The 23707-nt window shown below is 49.3% G+C and overlaps 4 protein-coding genes across 4 annotated transcripts; 2 read left to right on the top strand and 2 right to left on the bottom strand.

Annotated features, from left to right (window-relative positions):
• Window positions 1-984: 984 nt before the first annotated feature.
• EI90DRAFT_3021979 (uncharacterized protein) lies at window positions 985-6591 on the bottom strand (the record flags this gene model as incomplete). The annotated part of the gene is given in 12 exon segments (XM_039057732.1): window positions 985-1305; window positions 2238-2531; window positions 2590-2754; window positions 2802-3122; window positions 3204-3698; window positions 3753-3890; window positions 3949-4080; window positions 4164-4511; window positions 5192-5374; window positions 5436-5832; window positions 5852-6076; window positions 6143-6591. The coding sequence occupies 12 exon segments, from the start codon at window positions 6589-6591 to the stop codon at window positions 985-987; spliced, it is 3468 nt and encodes a 1155-aa protein (XP_038908829.1).
• An 8055-nt stretch (window positions 6592-14646) lies between these two features.
• Window positions 14647-16262, bottom strand: EI90DRAFT_3088449 (NADP-dependent oxidoreductase domain-containing protein). The gene is made up of 6 exons (XM_039062276.1): window positions 16172-16262; window positions 15506-15862; window positions 15368-15454; window positions 15218-15301; window positions 14986-15142; window positions 14647-14820 (listed from the first exon to the last, which is right to left on the bottom strand). The coding sequence occupies exons 1-6, from the start codon at window positions 16187-16189 to the stop codon at window positions 14654-14656; spliced, it is 870 nt and encodes a 289-aa protein (XP_038908828.1). The 5' UTR covers window positions 16190-16262; the 3' UTR covers window positions 14647-14653.
• Window positions 16263-16731: 469 nt separating this feature from the next.
• On the top strand, window positions 16732-18587 carry EI90DRAFT_3293971 (uncharacterized protein; the record flags this gene model as incomplete). Its single annotated transcript, XM_039067409.1, has 8 exons — window positions 16732-16904; window positions 16941-17005; window positions 17070-17247; window positions 17329-17393; window positions 17471-17775; window positions 17873-17987; window positions 18052-18167; window positions 18351-18587. The coding sequence occupies 8 exons, from the start codon at window positions 16732-16734 to the stop codon at window positions 18585-18587; spliced, it is 1254 nt and encodes a 417-aa protein (XP_038908827.1).
• Window positions 18588-21741: 3154 nt separating this feature from the next.
• On the top strand, window positions 21742-22719 carry EI90DRAFT_3021976 (uncharacterized protein; the record flags this gene model as incomplete). The annotated part of the gene is made up of 5 exons (XM_039057731.1): window positions 21742-21978; window positions 22038-22177; window positions 22229-22329; window positions 22384-22592; window positions 22651-22719. The coding sequence occupies 5 exons, from the start codon at window positions 21742-21744 to the stop codon at window positions 22717-22719; spliced, it is 756 nt and encodes a 251-aa protein (XP_038908826.1).
• Window positions 22720-23707: the final 988 nt, after the last annotated feature.

Below are 23707 nucleotides of genomic sequence, written 5' to 3'. Positions count from 1 at the left end.
AAACTATATATTACTTCTATTTTCGGATTAGCCCTGGTGCATGCTTATTAAGCATTTCCAATGCTTATTTAAGCATGTTGGGATGTTTCTAACGAAACATCCCACTGTTTTTGTGCACAGACCTCCCCATAAAGTATAAATACCTTAAGGGCAAAAAGCTGATGAGTCTCAGACGAAAGCACCTGTATCTCTTGTGGGATAAGGTCCTCCCTTTTGCTCTGTCCTTTTCCTCATTAACTTCTCTAAAACACTCGATTTCGAAAACATGTGATTTGTCTTTGCAACCCAACAGACCAGTCTGTAAATTGGATGATACTATCCATTTTACACTGAAACAAAAAGATAGGCTGTCCTAAGGATAGTTAATCTTGAGTTTTAACAAGATTGGGTCCATTATTTCGTAAATAATGGAAAAACTACTTGCCTTTTATGGAAATAAATAATTCCATTAAATTCTACAGCATTGTAGTTTTCTGTTCCATATTTTATCATAATTTTAGGATAACTATAACTATGGTAAAAATCTGATTTCCACCCATGATCCACAAAGATTAATAGGATTTCAGATGTGGGATGCTTTCCAGGTGCACAGACCTGTACTGTGAAAGTATAAATACTAGGCAAAAAGGGCTGATGAGTCCCCCCAGACGAAAGTCCCCTGTGTTCCAGTAGGAGCAAGGGTCTCCTCTTTCTGCCTGCAATTTCAGCCCAGGACAATTACTGTATGTTGACAACCCACTCCCTTGCTGAAGGCAATGATACTTTCATCTGAAAAGCAAGGCAGTCAGTCTCCAAAATGTCTAACTCCACCAGTATGTTCGCGAACATTCAGGTGGAGTGGGAGCACTCTGGCTGGAGAACACAAATTATTATGATTATGTGACAATGTACAATGACCAAATTGTTATTTGTGTTTCAGAAATGTTAGACACATTTTTCTGAAGACAGGAAAAAGAAACGGAACATGGATGGGGCCCCAGAACATCATTTTTGGCCAAGTCCACGCATGCCACCTCTGTTTGAGACAAGGTCACCAGGTCGCTGGGGAGCAGCCTCACTTACACCCTTTTTGGCTGTTGCACGGGTACGTCTTGGTTCCTTGATTGGATCCTGGGGCTGTTGCTTCTTTGCAGCAGGCGTTACTGTGGATTCAATAGATGTCCGGGGGTGTTTTACGCCTTGCTCAGGCTCACCCCTATCACTAAGCTCCGATCCGGTTGGATCATCCTCTGGTGTGGGGTCTTCAACATCCCTTTGGCCAGGATCAGGCACAGCCTTCCCCTTACCTTTTTCCACCCTAGTGGGCTGTATTTGTCATATCCATACAATCCCGACCTCCGCTCCGGGCTCCTGGAACTCCGAACTCCGACTTCCGGAGCCCTACTTCCCTTCCGTCACCTTCTCCTTGCCGACTCCCAAGAGGTTATCCCACCTCCGGCTCGGACACCACCTTCGGTCCGACTCCGGAACATTCCGGGTCCGACCCCAACCTCGACACCTTCCAGATGAGTACGCAAAACCTATGCTCCCAACTCCGGACCTCTGCTCCGGTATCCCGTTCACATCTCGTCTCCGGAACCTCCGGTCTTAGCTCCGACCTCGGACTTTGACCCCACCTCCGCTTATACCCATTGTATTGGTTAGCCCATTCCATTTAATTACCTTTGCCAATATTCCGGAGTTTAACCTCCGAGTTCGGACTTTCCGGACTTACTCCGGACCTTGCAACTATTGCATTGTCCATTTCAATTCCGCTATTCTCCCTCATTCCTATTTGGGCTGCTGCTTCCTTTCTATTCAGTCAGCTAGCCATTCCCAACTCCCATCCTCCTTCCTTCCTTCTTGGGCCTTGGCCCTTCATTCCTCCTTTGGGAAACACCATTGAGTCAAACACTTGACCCTCGGTGTTGTTCCTCTTTCCATCTCCCTTTGTCTCCTTTTGTCCTACCCTTGTTCCTTTTGATTCCGGACCCCTCCTTATATACAATGTACCTAGTAACTTGTAACCTCAGTCCGAAATCGACATGAATTCCCCCAAGAGACTTTCCCTCTGCTAGATCCGAAATTAGGGACCCCTAGGACAACCAGCAATGGCACAGCGCTCCGCCTGAGTCGCTGAGGCCAAGGTCCTTCCATGCTAAGTCTCCGATTCCATTCCGGAGTCGTCCGAATCCCCACATTCTAACAGTATTGAAGTGTCTAAGTATCACATAAACTGTGGCATATTATTGACCTACTTTTTTGGATGGCATAGGCTCCTCGTTGTCAGTTGACTTGGCATCACTGCTTTCACTGCTGCAGTCTGAAGACTTGGATGGAGTGTCATCTCGGTCAGGGTCCCCTTGTTCAGGATCATAATCCTTCTCCTCCTGTTGATCCTCTAATTTATCCAGGGCCTTCTGATGTGTCTGTTTAGTGGTGAGTCTGATGGATATGTTGGCATGTTTGTAGTTATCACTTGCCTCAGAAATGGTGATATCCCGTGCATCTCGGAGCCATTTTGGCAGCACTGGGGATGTTGATTGGCGTTTCTAGGGTTTATGTTAGATCTCTGGAGAGTCATTACTAGTCTAGTGACAATAATTTTACCCCAGCCATAATCGAACTACTCTTGAATGTGAATTTTGAAGGTGGCATTCCTCCCAACAGGCAAATATCCTCCTCAAATAATTGGAGTTCTCCAGCAGAGCCTTCAGCATCTTGCACTGCTTTTGCCTTTGCCACAGAGGCTATGACTGAGAATCGGTGAAGGTGCTAAGTGAACAAATCAATTATCATTCAGAAAATTCAACATTCCTTACCTGCTCAAATGCATTCCATGCTGTTATGATACTGGAATCAATTGGGCCATCTACTTTCCCTCCCTTGTGAATAAATGTTACTCCTTCGAAGGCTTTCCTTAGCCCATCAAGTTGTTGGCAGTGTTGAACACATGTGGCATGATAAGCCTGTGCTGCAGATCCTCCCTCAGGATCCTCATCACTTGAATCCAATTTTCCCTCAAGGGCATGGACAAAGGCTTCAGGTTGATTGAAGTATGTCAATGACTTTCGAACACGGGTTGGGATGATGAGTTGGAAATCGGGTGGGCTTGGTGCATAAATTGACAATGCATCTCTGACCTTCAAGTGCAATGCAGAAGTGATGGTGTCGCTCTTCAAGAGGGGGCGACGGCAGAGTTCGTTATGTAGCCCATAGCTCACCCATGATAGGCGCCATTTTGCAGAGTCACGGTGCAGGTGATTTGGTCCTGCATCAACCTGGGTAGGAGAAATCCGTGGGTATAATGCCATCGCATGATCAACAGCATCCTTGCCCTTGCGGAATTTGACGAGATCGACATGAGTGAAGTTGTTGTCATACCAGCGCAGGAAAGTGGTGATGGATGTGCAGTATTCAAGGCACTCATCGGACCATGAGATATTGAATGGTGCATCACCCAAAAAGCCATTCTTATGATTCCCAGGCTCTGGAGGGTCCAGAGAGGGGTCATCATCAGGGACCTTTTCCTTGGCCTCCCTGATGCGTGCCTTGGTCTTGGCATGTACATCATATGTTGATCCACGCTCAAAGAACCCACCAGGTAGTGGCGAAGAAGAATTGGTGCGTGAGGGGATGGGCTTGAATCCACAATGATCCCATTCAATTTTCCAGTGTTTAAAGCATGGCAATAATTCACTAAACACCACATGTGTGAACTGTTCATCAGGTGAGCTTGGCATCCATCCAACAAGTATATCCTGGCTACATACCTCCACTTCAGTCCCTGGCTCCACAGCAAGCAAAGGATCTTGAAGAATCGCATCAAATAGTGCATAGGATGCATCAAAGTAGTTAAGTTGGGTGATGTCCATCATGTAGGCATTGACAGGGTCAATCCAAGCATGGATCTATGGCCAACAGATCAGTTGATAATTCTCATGTCATAATAATTTGTTGATAGTCCACCCAGATGTTCGCGAACATTTTGGTGGATGACAGACATATGGCCAGCTCCACCATAATGTTCACGAACATTTCGGTGGATGACAGACGTATGGCCAGCTCCACCAGGATGTTCGCAAACATTTTGGTGGATGACTGAAATATGCCCATACCTGCCATCATGTTTACACACATTATGGTGGATAGGGCTAGACAAACGAAATATGATTGTGACATACCTCCTTGAAAAACTGTTCATATTCTGTTGAAATGTCATCAAACTTCGATGGGAGACCATTTGTGATCAGAATCATATGCCACCTGTGAATGACGCCAGAGAAGAGGACGTTGAAGCGATAGCGACATTTTTGGACCACCGACTCAGGGAGAATATTTCGGTTTGGCTCAAGGACCTTTTCGACTGCACTCCATAGTGCTGTTCGGTAGTCGATATATCGTGATGAGTGATCCCGATGTGAGAACTGGAAAATGTCATCTCCATAAGTCCGCTGTGTCTTCTTCGACCCTTTCTTGACAATCGTCGCCACCCCAGCCACCACCTCGGCATCCTCCACACCTTTCCAGAACTCCACATTGAAGTATGCATCAAGTGGGGGCATCCTCTCAACTTTATCAATGAACGTCTTTGTCATATCCATTCCCGGCCATCGACTTCCGGTCCCTCCGATTCCTCCGTTCCAACTCCGCTCCTCCCTCACTAACCTCGGAGCCCCCGTTATTCCGCAATCCTCTCGGTAACCCTCGATGGTCACCACCCCCCCATTCCAATTTATTACCTACGCCTCCCTAAGTACGGAGCCCCGAAGACTTCCGGACAGCTCCGACGTCCGCTAGCGCACCCCTGCCTCCGCTGAGCAATACACTCGCCTGCCCTGCAGAGTCCACCTTCGGGCTTATCCCTCCTTTCCGTTTCTGGGTTATCGCCTGCCTTTCCGCTAACCCCGTGAACCGACTCGTCGGTAATATTCAGTCAGCTAATGGTTAAACCCCGTTAGCTCCGCTCCGTTCGGCTCCGCCAATTGCGGAACCGTCTCCGCTGTAACCATATATATATCCCACTTGTACATAGGTTACGCCCCAGTAGAAAAATCAACTAGAGTTCCCCCCTAGGTTCTAATTGCCAGTCAGTAAGTTAGGGCACGGACGTGTCACTAGGCACAGCGCTCCTGGCAGAAGTCGCTGAGGCCGAAGCCCTCCGTTACGGAGACATTCTTTCGTCTCAAGTCTGGTCTCTGACAGTCTTGACAAAATGCAGTGCCAGTTCATCAAGCTCTTCGGTTTTCGCCTTGCGTGATTTGTGCGTCAACTTCCCATCCAGTTCCTTCAGGAGTGCCTCGAATCGCTCATAATCGAAGTTATCATCCACGTCAGACTCCGTCATGAGAAGCCCCAGACGTTCATTTTGTGCTTGGACATATGTCCACAGATACTGTTGAAATGATGAAATCAATGATGTCATACATAGTTATTTCACATAGCAAGCAACATACCGCACATGTATGACCAAGAAGTTTTGTCGAGATGTGGTTTATTGTGAAGCCCTTCCAGTCACGGTAGTACTTGCCGACACAGACAAGTTCCATCAGTCCCCGATTGGACCTTTTGTCAGCTGCAATCCGCTGGAGCTTCCTGTGTGTGCCGAGCTTTGGCCACATCACCTTGCGGATATCAAGGTCAATCCCGTCAGGCCCCTCCTTGGCTGCAGCAGCTGACCGCCACAGAGTTGGCCTCCACCCTGTCCTCACCTGGACATTGAGAAGGTGCTGATAAATGGGCACCAACTTTTCTTCCTCTGATGCCATGACTTCGATGACATCCTTGTTTCGTGCGAGAAGCTCAATGACGAAGCTCCCCATACTTTCATCTTGTTCCAAAACATCTAAAAAGCTTGTGTCAGTTTGGATACGAATTTTGCGTTTTCCTCCACTTGCCCAAATCATACACCGCAGCAGGCCATGTCACAAGCTCTAGGAGCTTTAACTTCCATTCCTTCAACCTCTCCTCATCCTTCCGATATATTTCCCTCTCCTCCGACGTCGCCATATTATCAACCACCTTCCCTTCCACTGCTTCCCCATACTTCTTTACCTCACCGGCTACCGCTGCATAAGCAGCCTGTAATGCCCCAATTCTGATGAATAATGATTATTATCAAATTATTTATAGCGAAAGAAAGCCGATAAATAATGTATCATACCGATGTTGTCCATTCAGAACTTTCAATTGGCCAGCCCTTGCTGCTAGCCAACCCACCTCACTCAGTTCAAGAACTGCCAATGACTTATGGTTATCTGGCGTGATTATTTTTGGCCAGTCAGTACTGGTCACCCAGGGTTGCCGGATCAACAGCACAACTGGCATATCTGGTCGTAGTCTTGATGGACCACTGTCCTCAATGATGCTATCTTTGATGCCATCCAACCCGGCTTGGTCGATGGCCCGTGTATTCCTCACACCGTAGGTGAGAGGGAGAGAACTGTGGGTGTGAGCCTTCAGCTCACAAATGCCAATGAAGGCTTTCTCACGCAGCGCATGGGACACTGCTATTGCCTTGTCATATGTCAAACGTCTCAGGTCCTCTGAGATCACCATGTGGCGTGAAAGGCCTTGGATATTCACATTGGGGAGCACTGTGCTTCCAGCCATGGTGGATGGGTGATGATGGTGGTGGGTGGTGAGCTGTAGTGTCTGATCGATCAATCGATCAGATCAATCACCTCACTGTTACTCATCATTACTCAAGTCCTACCATTCTGACTCATTCACCTGGTTGGCATAATTATTTCCCCAAATGCTGATATCACAACACTTTATCCTTGGTCCACCAGAACGTTCGCGAACATTCTGGTGGCAACCATGACATTACATGGGTAGGTGACCTATGTCTCAATATTCCTTCAATCCACCAGAATGTTCGTGATCAATCTGGTGGACCAAGGGTTGTGATATTATCAGTCCTGTATAATTTATTGTGTCTAGGTTCTATAATTATTGTACTGACAACCCACTTCTCTGCCATACTGTTCGCGTAAATTCTGGTGATCCTGCCTAAATTGACATGGCGGAACCCTTGCAGTGACGGAACCCTGACACTGTTTTCCCATAATGTTTGTCACGGACACGACTGGGTGTATCCCCTTCTGTTGGGTGGTGAGCTGGAGCTTGACAGCAGCCGGGGAGACGACTTTGACAATCTTGAAGGGGCCTAGCCATTTATGGTCCAGCTTCTTGGTCAGGCGGTCTGTCATGTAGTTCTGGGTGCTGAGCCAGACCCGGTCACCCTCTTGGTACTTAGGGGCTGCCTCACAGCCCCAGTCGTAGTAGCGGGCCATTTCGTCCGCTGCATGTTCCAGTGCTGCTTTCGCCTCCTCTTGCATCTTCATCATCCTAGATGAGAAGGCATCAGTGGCTTCCACCTCGGTACGTGTGGGCTCTGTCCCCATCCTGGGGTGCTGTCCAGTGTCGAGTTCGAAGGGGGTCCGGCAGGTGGAGGAGTGGACTCGGTTGTTGTAAGCGAACTCTGCTAGTGGGAGCCAATCCACCCAGTCATCTTGGCAGTGGTTGAGGAATACCCGGAGATAGGCTTCGATCTCTTGGTTGACCCGCTCTGTTTGTCTGTCCGTCTGGGGGTGGTAGGGTGTGGAAGGGGTTAGCTTGACTCCCAGGAGATCTGCGAGTTCTTTCAAGAAGTGCGAGATGAAGGCGCTTCCCCTGTCACTGAGGATCTCCTCAGGGAGCCTGTGGTGTCTCCAGATGTGCTCCAGGAAGAGCTGGGCGATCCCAGCCGAGTCTATGGACGTCACAGTGGGGACCGTGTGGATACATTTTGACAGACGGTCCACTACGACCAGGATGGTGTTGTAGCCTTTCAAGTCTGGGAGCTCTCCCACCATGTCCACTGAGATCACCTGCCAGCGATGGGTGGGGACTTTGTTTGGTTCCAACTTTCCGTGTGGGGAAGGATTTGACACGGTTACAGGTGTCGCAGCCACGTACGTACCGCCCAACATACTCTGCCATCCAAGGCCACCAGTAGTTGCGGGAGACGAGTTCCATTGTCCTGGGTGCCCCATCACCTGCACATCGTGGTGGAGCCGTACCAGATCATGGCAGAGTTGCAGGTCTTTTGGAACTTACACCCTTCCCTGGTAGAGGACTAATTCTCCTCGTCTCTCCCACTCGTCCGGCCTCAGCGTCCCCTCCCCTAGTTCCCTCATGGCCTTCACCACCCGCTCATCATGATCCTTCGCTTCTCGTATCCTTTTCAGAATATCCGCCTCCTCGCCCTCTACTGAGACTGCCTCTGTTGCATGGGCCTTGAACCAGGCTGGTTGGAGGAGTGTCAGCCCCTCGTTGTCATCTCTTCCCTTTGGGTGGTCAGGATGGCGAGAGAGCATGTCCGGTTTCCCCATGAGCTTCCCTGGGTGATGGACGAGGGTGAAGTAGAAGCAGGAGAGGAAGAGGGACCAGCGTGCTTGACGTCGGTTAAGTCTCTGGGCCATGCGGAAGTACCCCAGGTTGCAGTGGTCAGTGTAGACTTCAACCTTCTCCTCAGCACCCTCTAGGAAGTGCTGCCATTCTTCGAGGGCCCGGACCATTGCAAGCATTTCCTTGTCGTACACCTCATAGTTCCGCTCTACGTCCATAAAGCTCTTGGACATAAAGGCTACCGGGTGGAACTCTCCATCTGACTGGAGCTGGGAGAGGACCACACCGGTCGCGAAGTTGGAGGCATCACATTTGAGCCTGAGATGGCCCAAATCTGTGGGGAAGGAGAGGACGGGGGCAGAGGTGATGGCTTCTTTGAGGGCATGGAAGGCACTGTCTTCGTCCAGCCCCCAACTCCAGGCCTTGGTCTTCCGGGTCAGCGCATGGAGGGGTCATGCTTTTTTGGAGAAATCTCTGATGAATCGATGGTAGAAGTTCATGAACCCTAGAAAGGATTGTACTTCCTTCACCTTGGTTGGGGTCGGCCAGTCAAGAACTCCGCAGACCTTCACCGGGTCCATTGCAATGCTGCCCTCAGAAATGACGAGACTGAGGTACTCGATCCAGGTCTGCTCGAACTTGCACTTCTCTGGCTTCAGGAAGAGCTTCCGCATCCACAACGTCTCCAGGACCTCTCGGATGACCTTCCGGTGTTCCTCTAGGGTGGAAGTGAAGATGAGTATGTCATCCATATAACAGATGACAACCTCCTGGCCAATGAAGTCCCGGAGGATGTCGTTCATCATCGTCTGGAAGGTTGCAGGGGAGTTGCACAGGCTGAAGAACATCACCATGGGCTCAAATAGCCCCCGGTTGGTCGTGAATGCTGCCTTCCACTCGTCACCATCCTTAATCCGGACGTTGTTGAACCCCCAGCGTAGGTCTAGGGCCGAGAAGTACTTGGCCTTGCGGAGGCAGGCAAGAACGTCCGAGATGAGTGGGAGGGGGTATGAGTTCTTTACCGTGATTTCGTTCAGTTTTCGGTAGTCTTGGACCAGCCGCAGCGACCCATCCTTCTTTTTGACAAAGAAGACCGGGGCTCCCATTGGAGACTTGGACAGCCATATGCGCCTGTTCTGTAGGTTTTCGCATAAGAACTCGTCTAGTTCTTTCTGCTCTGGGCATGAGAGGGGGAAAGTTTTTCCTCTGGGCAGTTTGGCGTCCGGCACCAGGTCTATGGCATGGTCCCAAGGCTTCCGGGGGGGTAGTCGGTCGAAAGCCTCTTTCAAAAACACATCCCAGAAGTCTTGGTAGTGACCCAGCACTAACTCTTCAAACGATGTGGGCTCTGCATCCGGCTCACGAGCCTCCTGGGCCATTCGCTGGGAGGGCATTGTAGTCGCCCTTAAGTCATGGCCACCCTGAGGGGATGATCGCAGCATAGATCCCATCCCCAGGTTCTATCAGAGGGTCCTGGTTGTCCGGCACCTGTGGTGATTGGCAGGACGATGGGCAGCGGGACATGACAACCCTCTGTCGCACCCAGTCTACTTCCGGGTTGTGGTGGAGTAGCCACGAGTGCCCTATGATGAGGGATTGTCATCCCAGGTTCGCAACAGTGAAATGGGCCCGCTCTGTGTGCCTCCCGAATGTTAGGAGGGCTTCTAGCTCCTCAGTTATGGCTCCATTCTCATTTGGGGTCCTGTCGACGTTATGGATGGGGATGGGCTGTGGGAGCGGGGTCATCTCGAGCTTGTGCTTCCGAATGAACTTGGGGCTCACAAAGTTCCCAGTGGCCCTGGAGTCTAGGAGGGCGGACATGGACACAGAGGCGAGGGAGGTCAGGGTGGTCAGCTTCACGGTAAGGTTGAGTGACCTGGGGGACACTGCTTTGAGAGGACATAGATGGCGGGTGGGGATACCGCTACTTCAGGTGCTACCCTTGAGTCTCTCTTGCTTTCACAGGCTGAGGATGTGTTTTTCCTCTTTTTCTTTGCGATAACTCAGTGGAACTTTTGCATTGGTGTTGGCTTACACATGCTGCGGTATTTACACGAGTTGTCCGCTACAGGTGGCCAGGACACATCCCTCACTGGTCGCCTTCCTGAAAATCCTCTTGGGGATCCTCTGCTGGCCCTCTCTGCTCCATCTCTGGCTCTCCAGTCAACTGGCTCCTCAGTCCTTCCATCAGTGCCCGGAGGTCTTCAGGGTGGAGGCATCGTACTCGACAGACCTTGGGGTGCTGGCACTCCCGGGCAATGTGCCCTGGGGCATCACAGTTGTAACACAGCCTGTTCCTCCTCTGGTCGATCCTTGAGCGATCAAGGTCCATTGGCTGTGGGCCTGCTCCACTCGCAGGGCGGACTGTAGGGGTTGGAGGTAAAGGTATGGGTGTGGGCCACGGGGGTGCAGGCATGGGGCGTGCATGAGAGGGGGCAGTAGTTGGTAGGGGTTGTCCCAGCGGGAATGGGGGTCTGGACAGGGGTGTGCAGGGCTGCATTGCCTGGAAACGTCGCCATTGGTTATCAAGGAGAGTGGCCTCACATTTCCATTCAGCCCAGGTGGTGGGCATGGGACGGAGGCAGTAAATGCTCTCGCAGAGCCGGGCGTTGATTGATTGCTCGAAGCGGTCGACTAGCCCAACGTCACCCAGCCACGAGGTGGGTCCCAGTATTTCAAACTCCTGGATGACCTTATCCACGGAGTCACTCCCTTGTCGGATGTTTGCCAGTTTCTGCCAGGCTGTGGCTTCCCGGTTTGGATCCTGGAACATGGCATTGAGTTCTGTGTTGAACTTGTCCATGATGAGTGCAGGCGAGCTGGCCGTCAGCAACATGATGGTGCATTGCATGGCCCATGCTCCTGCAGTCCCTCCCTTCATATAGGAGAGCACAAAGAGGATCTGCGAGAGGGCGCTGGGGAACTCGGCCGTGCGGACATGGAAGTAGATACCACATTCAGCTTTGAAGCGGTCAAGATCCTTGCTGGCTCCCGAGAAGGGGGTAGGGGGGGCAACCTTGGGGCCCTTGGGTCTGGGCACGGGTGTTGGCGCAGGCAGGGGGGCAGGAGCGGGTATGGGGGTGGGTGCGGGTGCGGCCCGGTTCAGGGCATGACTTTTGACAATGGCCTGTAGTTCTTCAAACCAGGCCAACAGGTCATCATATTGTTCTTCTGACACCATGGCAGGGGAGGAGGTAGAGGAAGTGTAGTTGAAACCTTCTTCTGCTGTCAGGGACACATCTGGGGTCAAGGCGGTCCGGGCGTAGCGTCCGGTGCTAAGGACCTCACAGGGGGTAGATCGGGCGTGCATACTGGCAGGCCTGATGCGGGACAGCAATCCCTGGCCACTTAGACTGAAGTGGGAATGTTGAGTTATTAAAAGGAAACTATGCTACTTACCTGAAGTGGGAATGTTGAGAAGAAGGTTATTCCCACCCCAGGTGTGTTTATATACATGTGGCTTGGGTCACATGAGGTCTGCCACGTCACCCTGCATACAGCTGCAGTCACCTGGGTGTCCCCATGGGGGATCCCGAGGGTGTATGCTGCACGTGCGCGCACTAGGTTGCACCCTGGAGCTGTCCAGGGCGTCCAGGGCTAGGCATGTCATGTGTGCATCGTGGGCGGGTCAATAATACATAGATATAAGGGAAAGGTCATCCGTGTGAAATAGAAATAGAAGTGGAAGAGGGATAGAGGGAGGAGAGAACATGAAGGAAGGGTGCAGGGTGAGAGAAGAGGTACTGGGTGAGGTGGGCCCAGGTGGAGGCAGGTCGGGCGGGTGTGCCCTGACAGTAGTCACTCCATCATGCTCTGCCTCCCTGAGTCCATGAGAGCCATTCACCCAGTCTTCCATGTGTCTCAAATTGAACCAGCCACTCCTAACGTCATCCTGAACTGCAACCAACCTCTGCCTCTGCCAATTGTGATTGATGGACAACCTGAGTTCGAGATTGGAGAAATTCTCGACTCTAAGATCAATCGCCATAGATGGGGTTGTAACCTTGTCTACACCATGCATTGGTTAGGTTATGAGGGGACTGATGAGGAATACTCTTCGCTCTTAGCTTCGGAACTTGATCATGCTCCTGATCTTGTTGTGGCTTTTCATGCCCACTATCCACACAAGCCTGGTGTCATATCCATACAATCCTGACCTCTGTTCCGGGCTCCCGGAACTCCGAACCTGACTTCCAGAGTCCTGCTTCCCTTCTGCCACCTCCTCCTTGCCGACTTCCAAGAGGTTATCCCACCTCCGGCTCCCACACCACCTTCGGTCCGACTCCGGAACATTCCGGGTCCGACCTCATCCTCGACACCTTCCAGATGAGCATGCAACACCTATGTTCCCGACTCCGGACCTCTGCTCCGGAATCCTGTTTGCGTCTCCGTCTCTGGAACCTCCAGTCTTAGCTCTGACCTCGGACTTTGACCCCACCTCCGCTTATACCCATTGTATTGGTTAGCTCATTCCATTTAATTACGTTTGCCAATATTCCGGAGTTTAACCTCCGAGTTCGGACTTTCCGGACTTACTCCGAACCTTGCAACTATTGCATTGTCCATTTCAATTCTGCTATTCTCCCTCATTCCTATTTGGGCTGCTGCTTCCTTCTATTCAGTCAGCTAGCCATTCCCGACTCCCATCCCCCTTCCTTCCTTCTTGGGCCTTGGCCCTTCATTCCTCCTTTGGGAAACACCATTGAGTCAAACACTTGACCCTCGGTGTTGTTCCTCTTTCCATCTCCCTTTGTCTCCTTTTGTCCTACCCTTGTTCCTTTTGATTCCGGACCCCTCCTTATATACAATGTACCTAGTAACTTGTAACCTCAGTCCGAAATCGACCTGAATTCCCCCCAAGAGACTTTCCCTCTGCTAGATCCGAAATTAGGGACCCCCAGGACAACCAGCAATGGCACAGCGCTCCACCTGAGTCGCTGAGGCCAAGGTCCTTCCATGCTAAGTCTCCGATTCCACTCCGGAGTCGTCCGAATCCGCAAGTTCTAACACCTGGGCCTGAGTACTAGGTTCGATAAAATCTTCTTCTTCTCCACCACCTCTGCCTCCTCCAGCATTAACATTCCTCCTGTCCACAGTACCTCCCTTAGCCTCTCTTGTGGGTCTTATGGCCTTCAGGGTTCAAGCCTAAGAAGGGGACACTGTCATATCCATACCAACTCTGCCCAACCACCAACCTACTCCGCCACCATTCTGGTTCACTTCCAGTTCATCCTCCCCCTCACCTCCGCCATTCCCTCTGGTATACCTCTGGTCCACCTCCACCTCCGATCTCTGGTACCTTCTCCAGTACCCCTTATCCTCATCATAGAAGACTATTAATATTTCTATCTACCCAACATTACTATGGACCTCCTAGGACCTCCACCAACCCTGCAAAGGTTTTCCCATTACCCAATAGCTGTCACTAATTCCACCCTTCACTTACCCACTCCACAATGCTCGATAAGGCGATTCTCTCACGAGCTTGCCAACCTGGCAAGTGGGTAAGTCCTCCTTGGGTTTTCCCTTTTGTCCTGTATTATGTATATAGGTCATGTACCATAGTTGATGGCACTTCAGTGCAAAATCAATGACTAGATCCCCCCAGAGTTCATGCCCTCCCATTCTGAAGTTAAGGACCAAACAGCAAGTGTAATTGAACGTTGGCACAGTGCTCCACTCCAAGTCACTGAGGTCACGGTCCCTCCACTTGTCCTACCTCTGGCCCCCCTTCCGGGGAAAGGTCCAGACATGCTTGTTCCCACTTGTCATGTTCTGACAAAGTCCATGGAAGCACTCGATCACAAATTGAAACTCAAACCCAGTGCTATATGCTCTCTACTGAGAAACCTTTCTGTGCTAAAAGGTTTGGTGAAAAACCATTGAGTATTAATTATAAACTGTTGTCCATGTTGGATTGAAGTTTGAATTCTCAATCAAAGCAACCATGCACACATCTCCTACCTAATTCCTCACATCAATTTCGATTTCCAACCTCCCTATATGCAATACACAATCCATTGCAAACAGTTTCCTCTATACTCCACCACATTTAAAGGACTCACTCTCGACCACATTGTGTTGGACTGCAGAGAAGATGTGGTTAACTATACATGGCCCTCATGCAAATCTGTCACAGGTCTCATGCTTTGCCATTCATCCCTCAGACTTTATGAAATCAATGATGATATATGTATGTCTCAGTGGCTAGAATTATTATTTGAAATTTAAGTTTCAAACTCAAATCCATATGTTGATCCTCTGAGTTCAAATTTCGGCTTTAACGGTACTCAGCACCGCAATCTCCCATCATGTGGATGAGCCTCCCACCATTGGACTGTGCTAAGATGTTCAAGATGATTTGATTGTCTTCAGCCGTCAGATGGAAACTAGTCGTGATGGTCTGGGCATTATCTTCACAGTGCTGGGCTACTCCGAGTCGGGCACCTACAGTGGATGTCCATGTGTGTCAGTTTGAGTCAATCATGACATTAGTGTATGGAAGACTCAAAGAGGGATCCATGCATGAATTAGCAGGCCAAAAGGGAGGGGCCAGCCAAAGAAGCCAGAACCACATGAAAGATTGAAGCGATTTTGGAGGACGGAACTTACCAACAATAACAGCCCCTACAAAAGGATGATCCAGCACCCAACGAGTAGCTACATTCGCGATACTCAAGCCCCCATGGCGATCTGCAATCGTTCGAAGGCTTGTGAGCAAAGTTTGAAAGAGATCCCATGTTCCCCATCCGTTGATGACGTCGAGATACTGAACGAACCATTATGCAATTAGTGAGACAAGGATGGCTCATATAAGGACAAAAAGGATGAGCTTCGAGCTTACCTTCCGCTGAGAAGGCGTTATTTTATCCTTATATGAGTCTGGTTGAGGCTTCCCTAACCAGAAATCAGAAAGGAATCCACCGCACTGGGACATGATTCGCCAATCATTAGATTAGATATGATCAACACGAAAAAAGCAGGTCGGGCATACCAATGTGCCATATGTCAGGAGCTTAACGCCATGTTTCTTACATACAATGGCCATGCGATAGAGCGGCCGGACATCGATTAAAGAGAACTAGTGGATGTAGTCTCAATCAGTTCCGGTGGTAATAAACTGGCCACCCACCTGCACTTGATTAGTAAGAAGTTCACCGGGACCGATAGTTTCGCAGATTTCGTTGACATGATGAGAGTCAAAGTTGACAAGGCCTAAAGCCCTGACTTTGAGCTTGCCATCACGTTTAATATCAACCAGGTATCGGAACACATTGAGATAGTCCAGGTTGTCATAATGTTGCCAGTGTACTTGAAGTATGTCAATCGTGTCCCCCATGGTTCTGCGCATACGCTCACGCACAGCATCCTCTACTCGGGAACGGCTGTATGGGATGTGAGATTCCGTGAATATGCACCATTTTGTAGCGCAGAGCGGTGGATGTAACGGCAATGAAGGGCGTCTGCTTGGCCGAAAGGTTATTTCATCCTCACCGAAGATATTGTTATCCGCTCACAACAAGGCTCGACGAAATTGGCCAAAGATTAACTCTGCAGAGCCATAGTGGTCGGCTGTGATCGCAGGAGACGGATAGGAGAATCAGGGGGAAAAAAAAACACGAGGTACAAGGTGAAACAAAGTGTTCGTACCCTAATTGACACCGACACGCAAAGTAAAGAATATTGTTGATGAACAAACGCTAAGATCGAAGAGATAGGAGTCAAAATATACTTGCCATATCTACAGAGCAGTGGATTCAGTGAGTGATCACGGATGGTGCAGGTGTTGTCGGCGCACCAAAAGTCGTGAATCCATGAAGATAGTGCTGGTTCATCTCCGACTTGACTTTGGACACAGGGGCAGTGCCCCATGCAGGAGATGACAATTGCCAGAGCCCGATCCAGATGCGAGGGACGGTGAGGGGCCCTGATTGTTAGACCAGGTGTGAGCATAAGTTTGGCATGCGTCGGCTGAGGCGTGTAAAGGAGTTGATGCATACCGAGGTTGATCTATGACAGAAGGTACATTAGCTGGGTGATAACATGTGGCAATGAAAAAGTGCGAACTGACGGTCTCGAGGGGGGGCTGGAGCATTGTTGAGGGAAGGGTGAAAGGGGATGGATGGATGATGGACGAGAGGCCAGACAAGGATGGATGGGCAGACGAGGGTAGACAAGGATAGACAAGGGTTGGCAAATTACTGCTGGGCGGAAGTCACGGGTCCCATGCCTGTCGGGTGGAGCCGTGTTTCCACCGTCTAGTACTTGGGTGCAGACGCAGGCGTATCGCGTTGGGAAACCTTTCCTAAGCGGACTTGAATGCGTGGTTGTATGATCATTTGGACTTGCCAATAATCCATGTCTGTCACGCTCCATCTCAACTGCTGGCTACTTGGCGATGATGCTAGCCAAGTGTTCCCGGTGGCAATTTCGAAGACAGCGACTGTCGGCATCCTCAGCCATCAAAGAGCAGAAGACGGTCGCTTTCCAACACCTCGCACTCTGGAAGGTTTCCATCCCAGTCGACGACGGTTTTGATGCGAATGTTGAACTTGAAAACAAACAAGTACTATCGCCAGTGAAGAGATTGTCCTACAAGACCTACACATCATTATTCGGTTCCCGCGTGTTGGTGAGTGATAGTCGCGAAGCTTCCCCCGCCCGCGACCTATTTTCTCATTCAAGCTTGTCTTTAGTGCCACAATTAGATCCTCCTATTCTCGAACTGTACTGTCTCATTCATGGCGATGGCGCCAACCATATCTTTCCGGTCCAAATTGCGAGTACAGAGTCTGTCGGTACCCTCAAGAAAGCCATCAAGGAGGAGAAGTTCGCTCTCCCACACATTGACGCAGACACCCTCAATTCTGGAAGGTTTCCATCCCAATCGACGGCAGTTTCGAGGAGAATGTGAAGGCTGAACTTAATGATGAGGAAACTCTATCGCCTGTGCAGAGATTATCTTCCATCCACCTCAGGATGGATATCTACACATCATTGTTCAGTCTCCCCCCGTATTAGTAAGTGCAAATGATTGATCGATTTTGGTGAACCTGACGATGGCCAAGGCAAGAGTGTTTCACCTTCATCGTATAAGGCAACCGTGTCCCCAAGGGCCGGGCGGAATGGGCTTCAAAGTTTGCGCAAAAGGCACCTTCGGAAAAAGGGAAGCCGAAAAATTTCGCTGCTGACCAGAGAAGAAACCCTCCTGCATTCTGTTTCAATCGCCCACCATCGACCGCCGCGACGATACCTATCACATTGCACAATCCCATATTTGGCCAGTTCCAAGATGACTGCAAAACTTACATACCGACGAAGGCAGACCATGACTTAAAGCTGTCAAGTTCTATGTCAGAGTTTTGCGATGCCGAGAAAGGGAGGGTGGAGAAGATTTTGGAGGTACGGGCTCCACTTTTTGGTGGCCCAAATCGACAGGTATATGACTGACGGAGATCTTCGGCGCAACAACTTTTGCTTCGGGCTCATGGAAGTCAAGTCAGAGATTATCCTAGGCAGTGCTGAGCCTATCTTTGAAGCGGCCTGGTACTACGCTGCTAATCTGGGCTCCAATCTCCCTTGTTTTATTCTCTACATTGCTGGTGAGGTTGCATGTGTGTTCTCGAGGTGCATCATGACCTAAAGTTCATGTTGCAGGTGCCCATATTGGTTTTGCAGGCGCCCTGCTGTGGACCATACGCCCTCATCTACAAGTTGTAGCACCTACTTTGCCGCTCTTCTATCACACATCCGATGTCGATATGTGGATGCAAACCGCATGTTTTTTGGGTGCAGTGAGCGTTGAATACTACGAATCCGAACTTCCATGTATTACTGCCCCGTCCCCGCCCAGCCACCCAACGTGGGATTCCCGCATCCTGCCCACTTCCTTTCTCTGGACGACAATTCATTCGAATACTTAAGGAAGAGAAACTCGTATTTATGGCACTGCCGGTGATGACAAAATATGCATCAAGTTCGTCCATCAATACTCGAAGGAACCATCGCAAATCCTCATCATTGGGATTCGCGCCTTCCTACGGCTTTCAGCCGTTCCCGGTGGATGGTATATGGTTGTCATTAATTTCATCGATAATACTTATCATGAATTGGAGGATTCATATGCAAAAGCCTCATTTGAAACCGGAAGGCGACCAGTCTCCACCAAGCAGGATATGTGCACGGTGACATTCGAACTACCAACATCATGGTGAAGACGGTACACCCGGAATCATGCTAGTTGACTTTGACTGGGCAGGTGTACCTGAGGAAGTACGATATCCAATGAACGTGAACAATGAAGAAATCAAGCGACCTTCCGGAGCGGATGATGGCGAGCTTATCCTGGCCCAGCATGATTTAGATATGATTGATTATATGTATCTGCCTGTGTAAACATTGTGGGGATCATTTGAATCACTATCAAGGGTGAGGTCCGTCGAACAAGACGGCAAAGAGAATCCTTAAGGGCCTCAATCTTGTGAGGAGCCTTGTGGTTCTGAGGGCGGTAAGTTATGTAATATTTGAGAACAATCAGGGCAAAATAGCAGGTCCGATTTGTTGATTTCCAATACCCTTCTCTTGGTTTCACCCCATGCAGTTACAACCTTCCACAACATGCACATGCTGTGCATGATCTCTTGCTGGTGGTTAACGCTGATAAACCCCAAACCACCATCAAACCACACCTTCCCCCAAGCTCATTACTGCTGCCCTGATCTATGAGTGCCGGGCGACTAAAGATAAGGATAAAAGGATAAATTGCAATCATGATCCTCAGCACGTATCACATACCTATCTTACAACCATGCACGTCAGAGCCCAGACCCTTACAATGCCCACACTTGCGAGCTGCAGGGCAGATCTATGGTGGATGGATGGCCTGCTGGTGAGTCCTCCCCCAGTTTAACACCATCCTGACAGACAATCGGGTCAAGTCGCACACCTGTCGTAGGCACATATGACTGTGTATGCATTAGCGGGAGTTAGTGATGGCGCACTTAACAACATGCTACTCACATATTTCTTGATCACTTTCTCTAGGGCGGTTGGAATGATCTTCCATGGAAAAACTTTCAAGTCCTTCTCAATATTCCGAGGTTTAGGTTCTCCGAATCCCATAATAAGAGCGAAGAAGGAGCCAATCCCTTTTCCTGGCTTGCTCTTCACTACTGTTTGAGGCTTGAATCCTTCTAGATTCCGTCAGATCCGATTCTTTTCCTCGATGCTGAAAGGAGAATCGATGATCATCTTGAGCAGGAAGATGAGATCGACTGAAGTAATAAAGCATTCGTCTGCATCGTCCCAATAATGCAGGACACCACGATCGACGTGGGTTGGTACTCCTCAGGTGGAATAGACTTGAAAGCGAGATGAACGTCGGCCCCATCCTGACGACGCCAAAATTGCACGAGTCTCCAGCAACTAACAAAATCTTTCTCCGACCTTACAGAGGAACTACTGAATACTTATTGACCAACATGTGGAGACAAGTACGCACCATCCAAGAGCCATGTTATTCAAATCCCCCTTCAGCAGAAGTCTAACTGGGTTTCTCATTGTTCTTCGAGATGATAGCTGGCTGGTTTGAATTAGTGTAGATGGGATCAACGGTTTCCCGCTAATTGAGGTCCTAGCCCCAAAACCTCGTGACCTGTGCATATTCGCTGTAGACAAGGAGGCTTCCTGTTCCCCTTCAATTCCAAGATCGGGTGTGGACTGCAGAAGCTCTTCTTGAACGTCTTTGGGTGAGTGGGGTAGGTTTCCGTGGTAACGAGGATCGTTCACAGTATGGTGCTTGGGTTGAGTGGGGTGCTTGTGTCCCAAGGGGGTAGTACTGGTTTCTTGATGAAGAGGAAGGTGCATGCACTCCTCAATTGGGCTGTTCTGCATCGCTGATGAGTCATGACCCAATACCTAGGATTCGCCCTCGAAGGGGCTTCGAGGGAAATTCCCACGAAAAATTGAATTGAATTTTCGTTCTCACGACCCCTTTGAGGGATTCAATTTTTGAATGACCCGGCAACTCCCTCTATCCTCATCTGTTATCAGCCAGCAGGTGTCTGAACGCGATATCAATCCGATAGTTAGATATCGTGTTCTGGCCAAGTTGCGGACATTAGGGACGTTCACGGCACTCACAACTCAGGCAAAACTGTGCCAAAACTCAAACTCACAAGTGACTCAAAACTCCGGTGTGTTTTGAAAAGTGTGCCACAAGAGGGTGTTTTCGTGTTGCGGCTCCGAGCCGCAAGACTGTGAAAACCACAACTATCTGTTTTCACAACTCGGTTTTAAACAGTCTTAATTCCGTCCTGCATTCATGTGTTTGTCTCCAATGTAACTATACAGTTTCCCAACGTCTCCTACTACCTGAACCACACTGTGCAATGTCATTGCCTACCACACTCGTTACTACAACTAATTACAGCAGGTAGGATGGTCCTCAATTAAGTGAAGCATTAAATTAAATGTGTGGGGTGAAATGCACAGGTTGTACCAAAATCTTCGTGGATCATCAGCTTTGTACATGTAGTGGCCAACATAAATAGAAAGCATGCATTGACTGCATGTTGTATTGTTGCCCAGACCTCAGCTTGATTGGACTTGGGAGTCAGCTAAGGAAGAGGTAGCTTGAGTGCCGGAAGCTTGACTTGAACTGGAAGTGCTGGGGGAACTGAACTGGAGTCAGACAACGACCTGCTGCTACCAGATGAGATGCCGGAGCTGTTGTCAGAGTTGCTAAGAGACAAGAGGTCAAGGTGGCTAGACGTCCCTGCCTATAACAAAAGACAGTGCTGCTAGTGGCAGTATCTGGTCTGGAGGTTGAGAAACATGGTTTAGTCCAACCTGGATTAAGCGCTCGCATTTACGGAACCGGTGGCATAGTCGTTACATAATACATCCACATGCTCTAAGGCCAACGGACTTATGGGTTGATATCAGAGGGTCTGTTATGACAGTGTTTTGAACCTGTCGCTGTGAACGCCCTTTTGCTGCACTCAAAACTTACTCAAAAGTCTCTGAAAACTGTCACACAAGAGTGGTGAGTTTTGGCATTCTTGTGACTTAGTTTTTCCCGAGTTGTGAGTGCCATGAACGTCCCTATTAGGGGCGTTCACAGTACCACAAGTCAGCCAAAAGTTAATCAAAAGACGAAGTCACAAGTCAGCCACAAGACTCACCAACTTGTGACAAGTCAGTCACAAGACTCACTTTTGTCTTGGGGCTCTGGGGCTGCAAGAGCGCCAAACTGGTTTAAAAACAGGTTCCAAAACTCGGCCTTAAGCTGATTAAACCCCGTGCTGAGTCACATGTACTACTATCCTATACTGTACAGTTTCTTCCTCACCCGATTGGGTAGCTGCAATGCAATGCAAGTGTGCAGCTCCTTCAACAGTGGTACCCACACCAAATAAGCGTGCTAACTGGTCTACTGGTCTAAAAACTGAGGAGATCAGTACCCCCACCACACACCGCATCCAGTGGCTTGCCAACCCCACATGGATGGATCGGCTGGTATCCTACTTGCTTGAAAACCCATCTGTGCATCTCAAACTATGTGGAGATTCTTCCCAGACAGCGAAGGCAGAGAGCCGGTCAAGGGTCTGACTGATTTATGTTCCAGTTTGGTGTCCATACTTTTACTTGATTCGTTTTTTTAGGTTTCTACTGGTGAGAAGAAGAAGGACTACTGGGCTATCATTGCCAAGTCTATTTGGGATCGGGATGACGAGCCTGAACATGCTTTTTACATCAAGGACTTAGCCCACTATACCACTGCAATTCAAGGGCGGATCAGTTGGTGCATTGTATTTTGAGCACGCAAATTCAATCATCAACCTTCATCCGACAGGCTTGAAACACAGTACAACAAGTACCTTAAGTTCCTGAAGGAAACAGGTCAGGGTGTTAAGACAGATGAGGAAATTGAAGAAATCCACACAAATAAAATGGGTATGTAGAAATTTCCTCATATGTTCATGCACTAATATTCCTAAATATTAGCAGAGATACACTCGAGGTTCCCTTGGTTTGATGATTTGGATGGAATTTGGTCCATGCTTCCAAAACATTCCATTGACTTGATCTCAAATTCAACTGTGGGACAAGCCCAAGGGTCCGAAAACCTTTCTTCAGCCTCGCCTACTATGGATACAAATGTACCGGAGTCTCAGGATGCAACTCTGGCTGAGGTGTTGGAAGATGGCATGGACTTGGTATGTAAAGGAAGGATGAAACCAGTTAGTAGTTACTGACTCCAAGATATTAGAATAGTGTGTTGCTACTCCTGATTTCATCTTCCCCTTCCCCACTTCCATCACCCCATACTACCTTACTCGATGAGCAGCTGCAGAGTGTTGACACCAAACCTAAGGTTGACCCAAGGTTTGCACCCCAGCACTTGCAGCTCCCCGCTCCTATTACACCAACCTCAAGATCTATGACACCAGGCACATCTTCAGCCCATACCATGGCACGGGGTATCAAGATAAAGCGAGACTCACTCGCTGATTTCCATGAAGCAAGCAAATTTGAGTCTGAACTCGCAGAGCGAGAGTCAAACCAGTGGCATGCAGAATACATAGCACGCATTGCTACACATAGACAGTGTGAGGCAAATAAGCATGAACGCAGAATGCTCAAGTTACAAATCCGCCAACTAGAGCTGCAGCAACAGCAGCAATTGGATGTGGCACAGCGGCAGTTGGAGTCGCAAGAGGCACAGCGGAACCTTTTCATGCCAACTGGATTTCCACTCACACCCTGTCAGGGACCGCGTGTCAGTTCACGACGATAAGGGTGTTCCTGAGAATCCTAGTTGTTGTTAACGCTGAAGTGCCACCTTCAGCAGAGATAGGGCTTATATACATGGATACGCTATCCACTAGAGTGCGGCTACAAGCGAGATAAGAAACAGCCAATAGAATGATGACATGAAAAGATAACTATTCATTCGGATAATCGTAAGCGAGATGTGGGAAAGGGGTGACATGTGGATGGAAGATAGAAGTGGGATGCTAAGCGAGAGCTAAGCAAGATTACCTGCGTTCTTCGGATCACTCCGGATCGTCTGATGGCAACTCCCTTCCAGCATAGGGAGTCAGGGTAGCCGGTTAGGCCGTGCCCTGACACACCCCCAACATTACTTGCCACACCACAAATAGACCTTGGCAAAAACCTCCTTGGACTTGACTCGGCACCTAATCAATTCTAGTTGCACACTCTTTTTTTTCTATTTAGTACTATGGCTTTCAGTGTTGTCCATACACCTGATAAAATAAAGCCTCTTGAACATGTCGGCGCTTCTGCTGACCTTCTGTTTCTCCTGCTA

Source organism: Cantharellus anzutake, assembly GCF_015039405.1.
Source record: "Cantharellus anzutake strain C23 chromosome Unknown EI90scaffold_135, whole genome shotgun sequence".
NCBI lineage: Eukaryota > Fungi > Basidiomycota > Agaricomycetes > Cantharellales > Hydnaceae > Cantharellus > Cantharellus anzutake.
The sequence above is the reverse complement of the archived record's forward strand: the minus strand, read 5'-3'. Positions and strand labels throughout refer to the sequence as shown.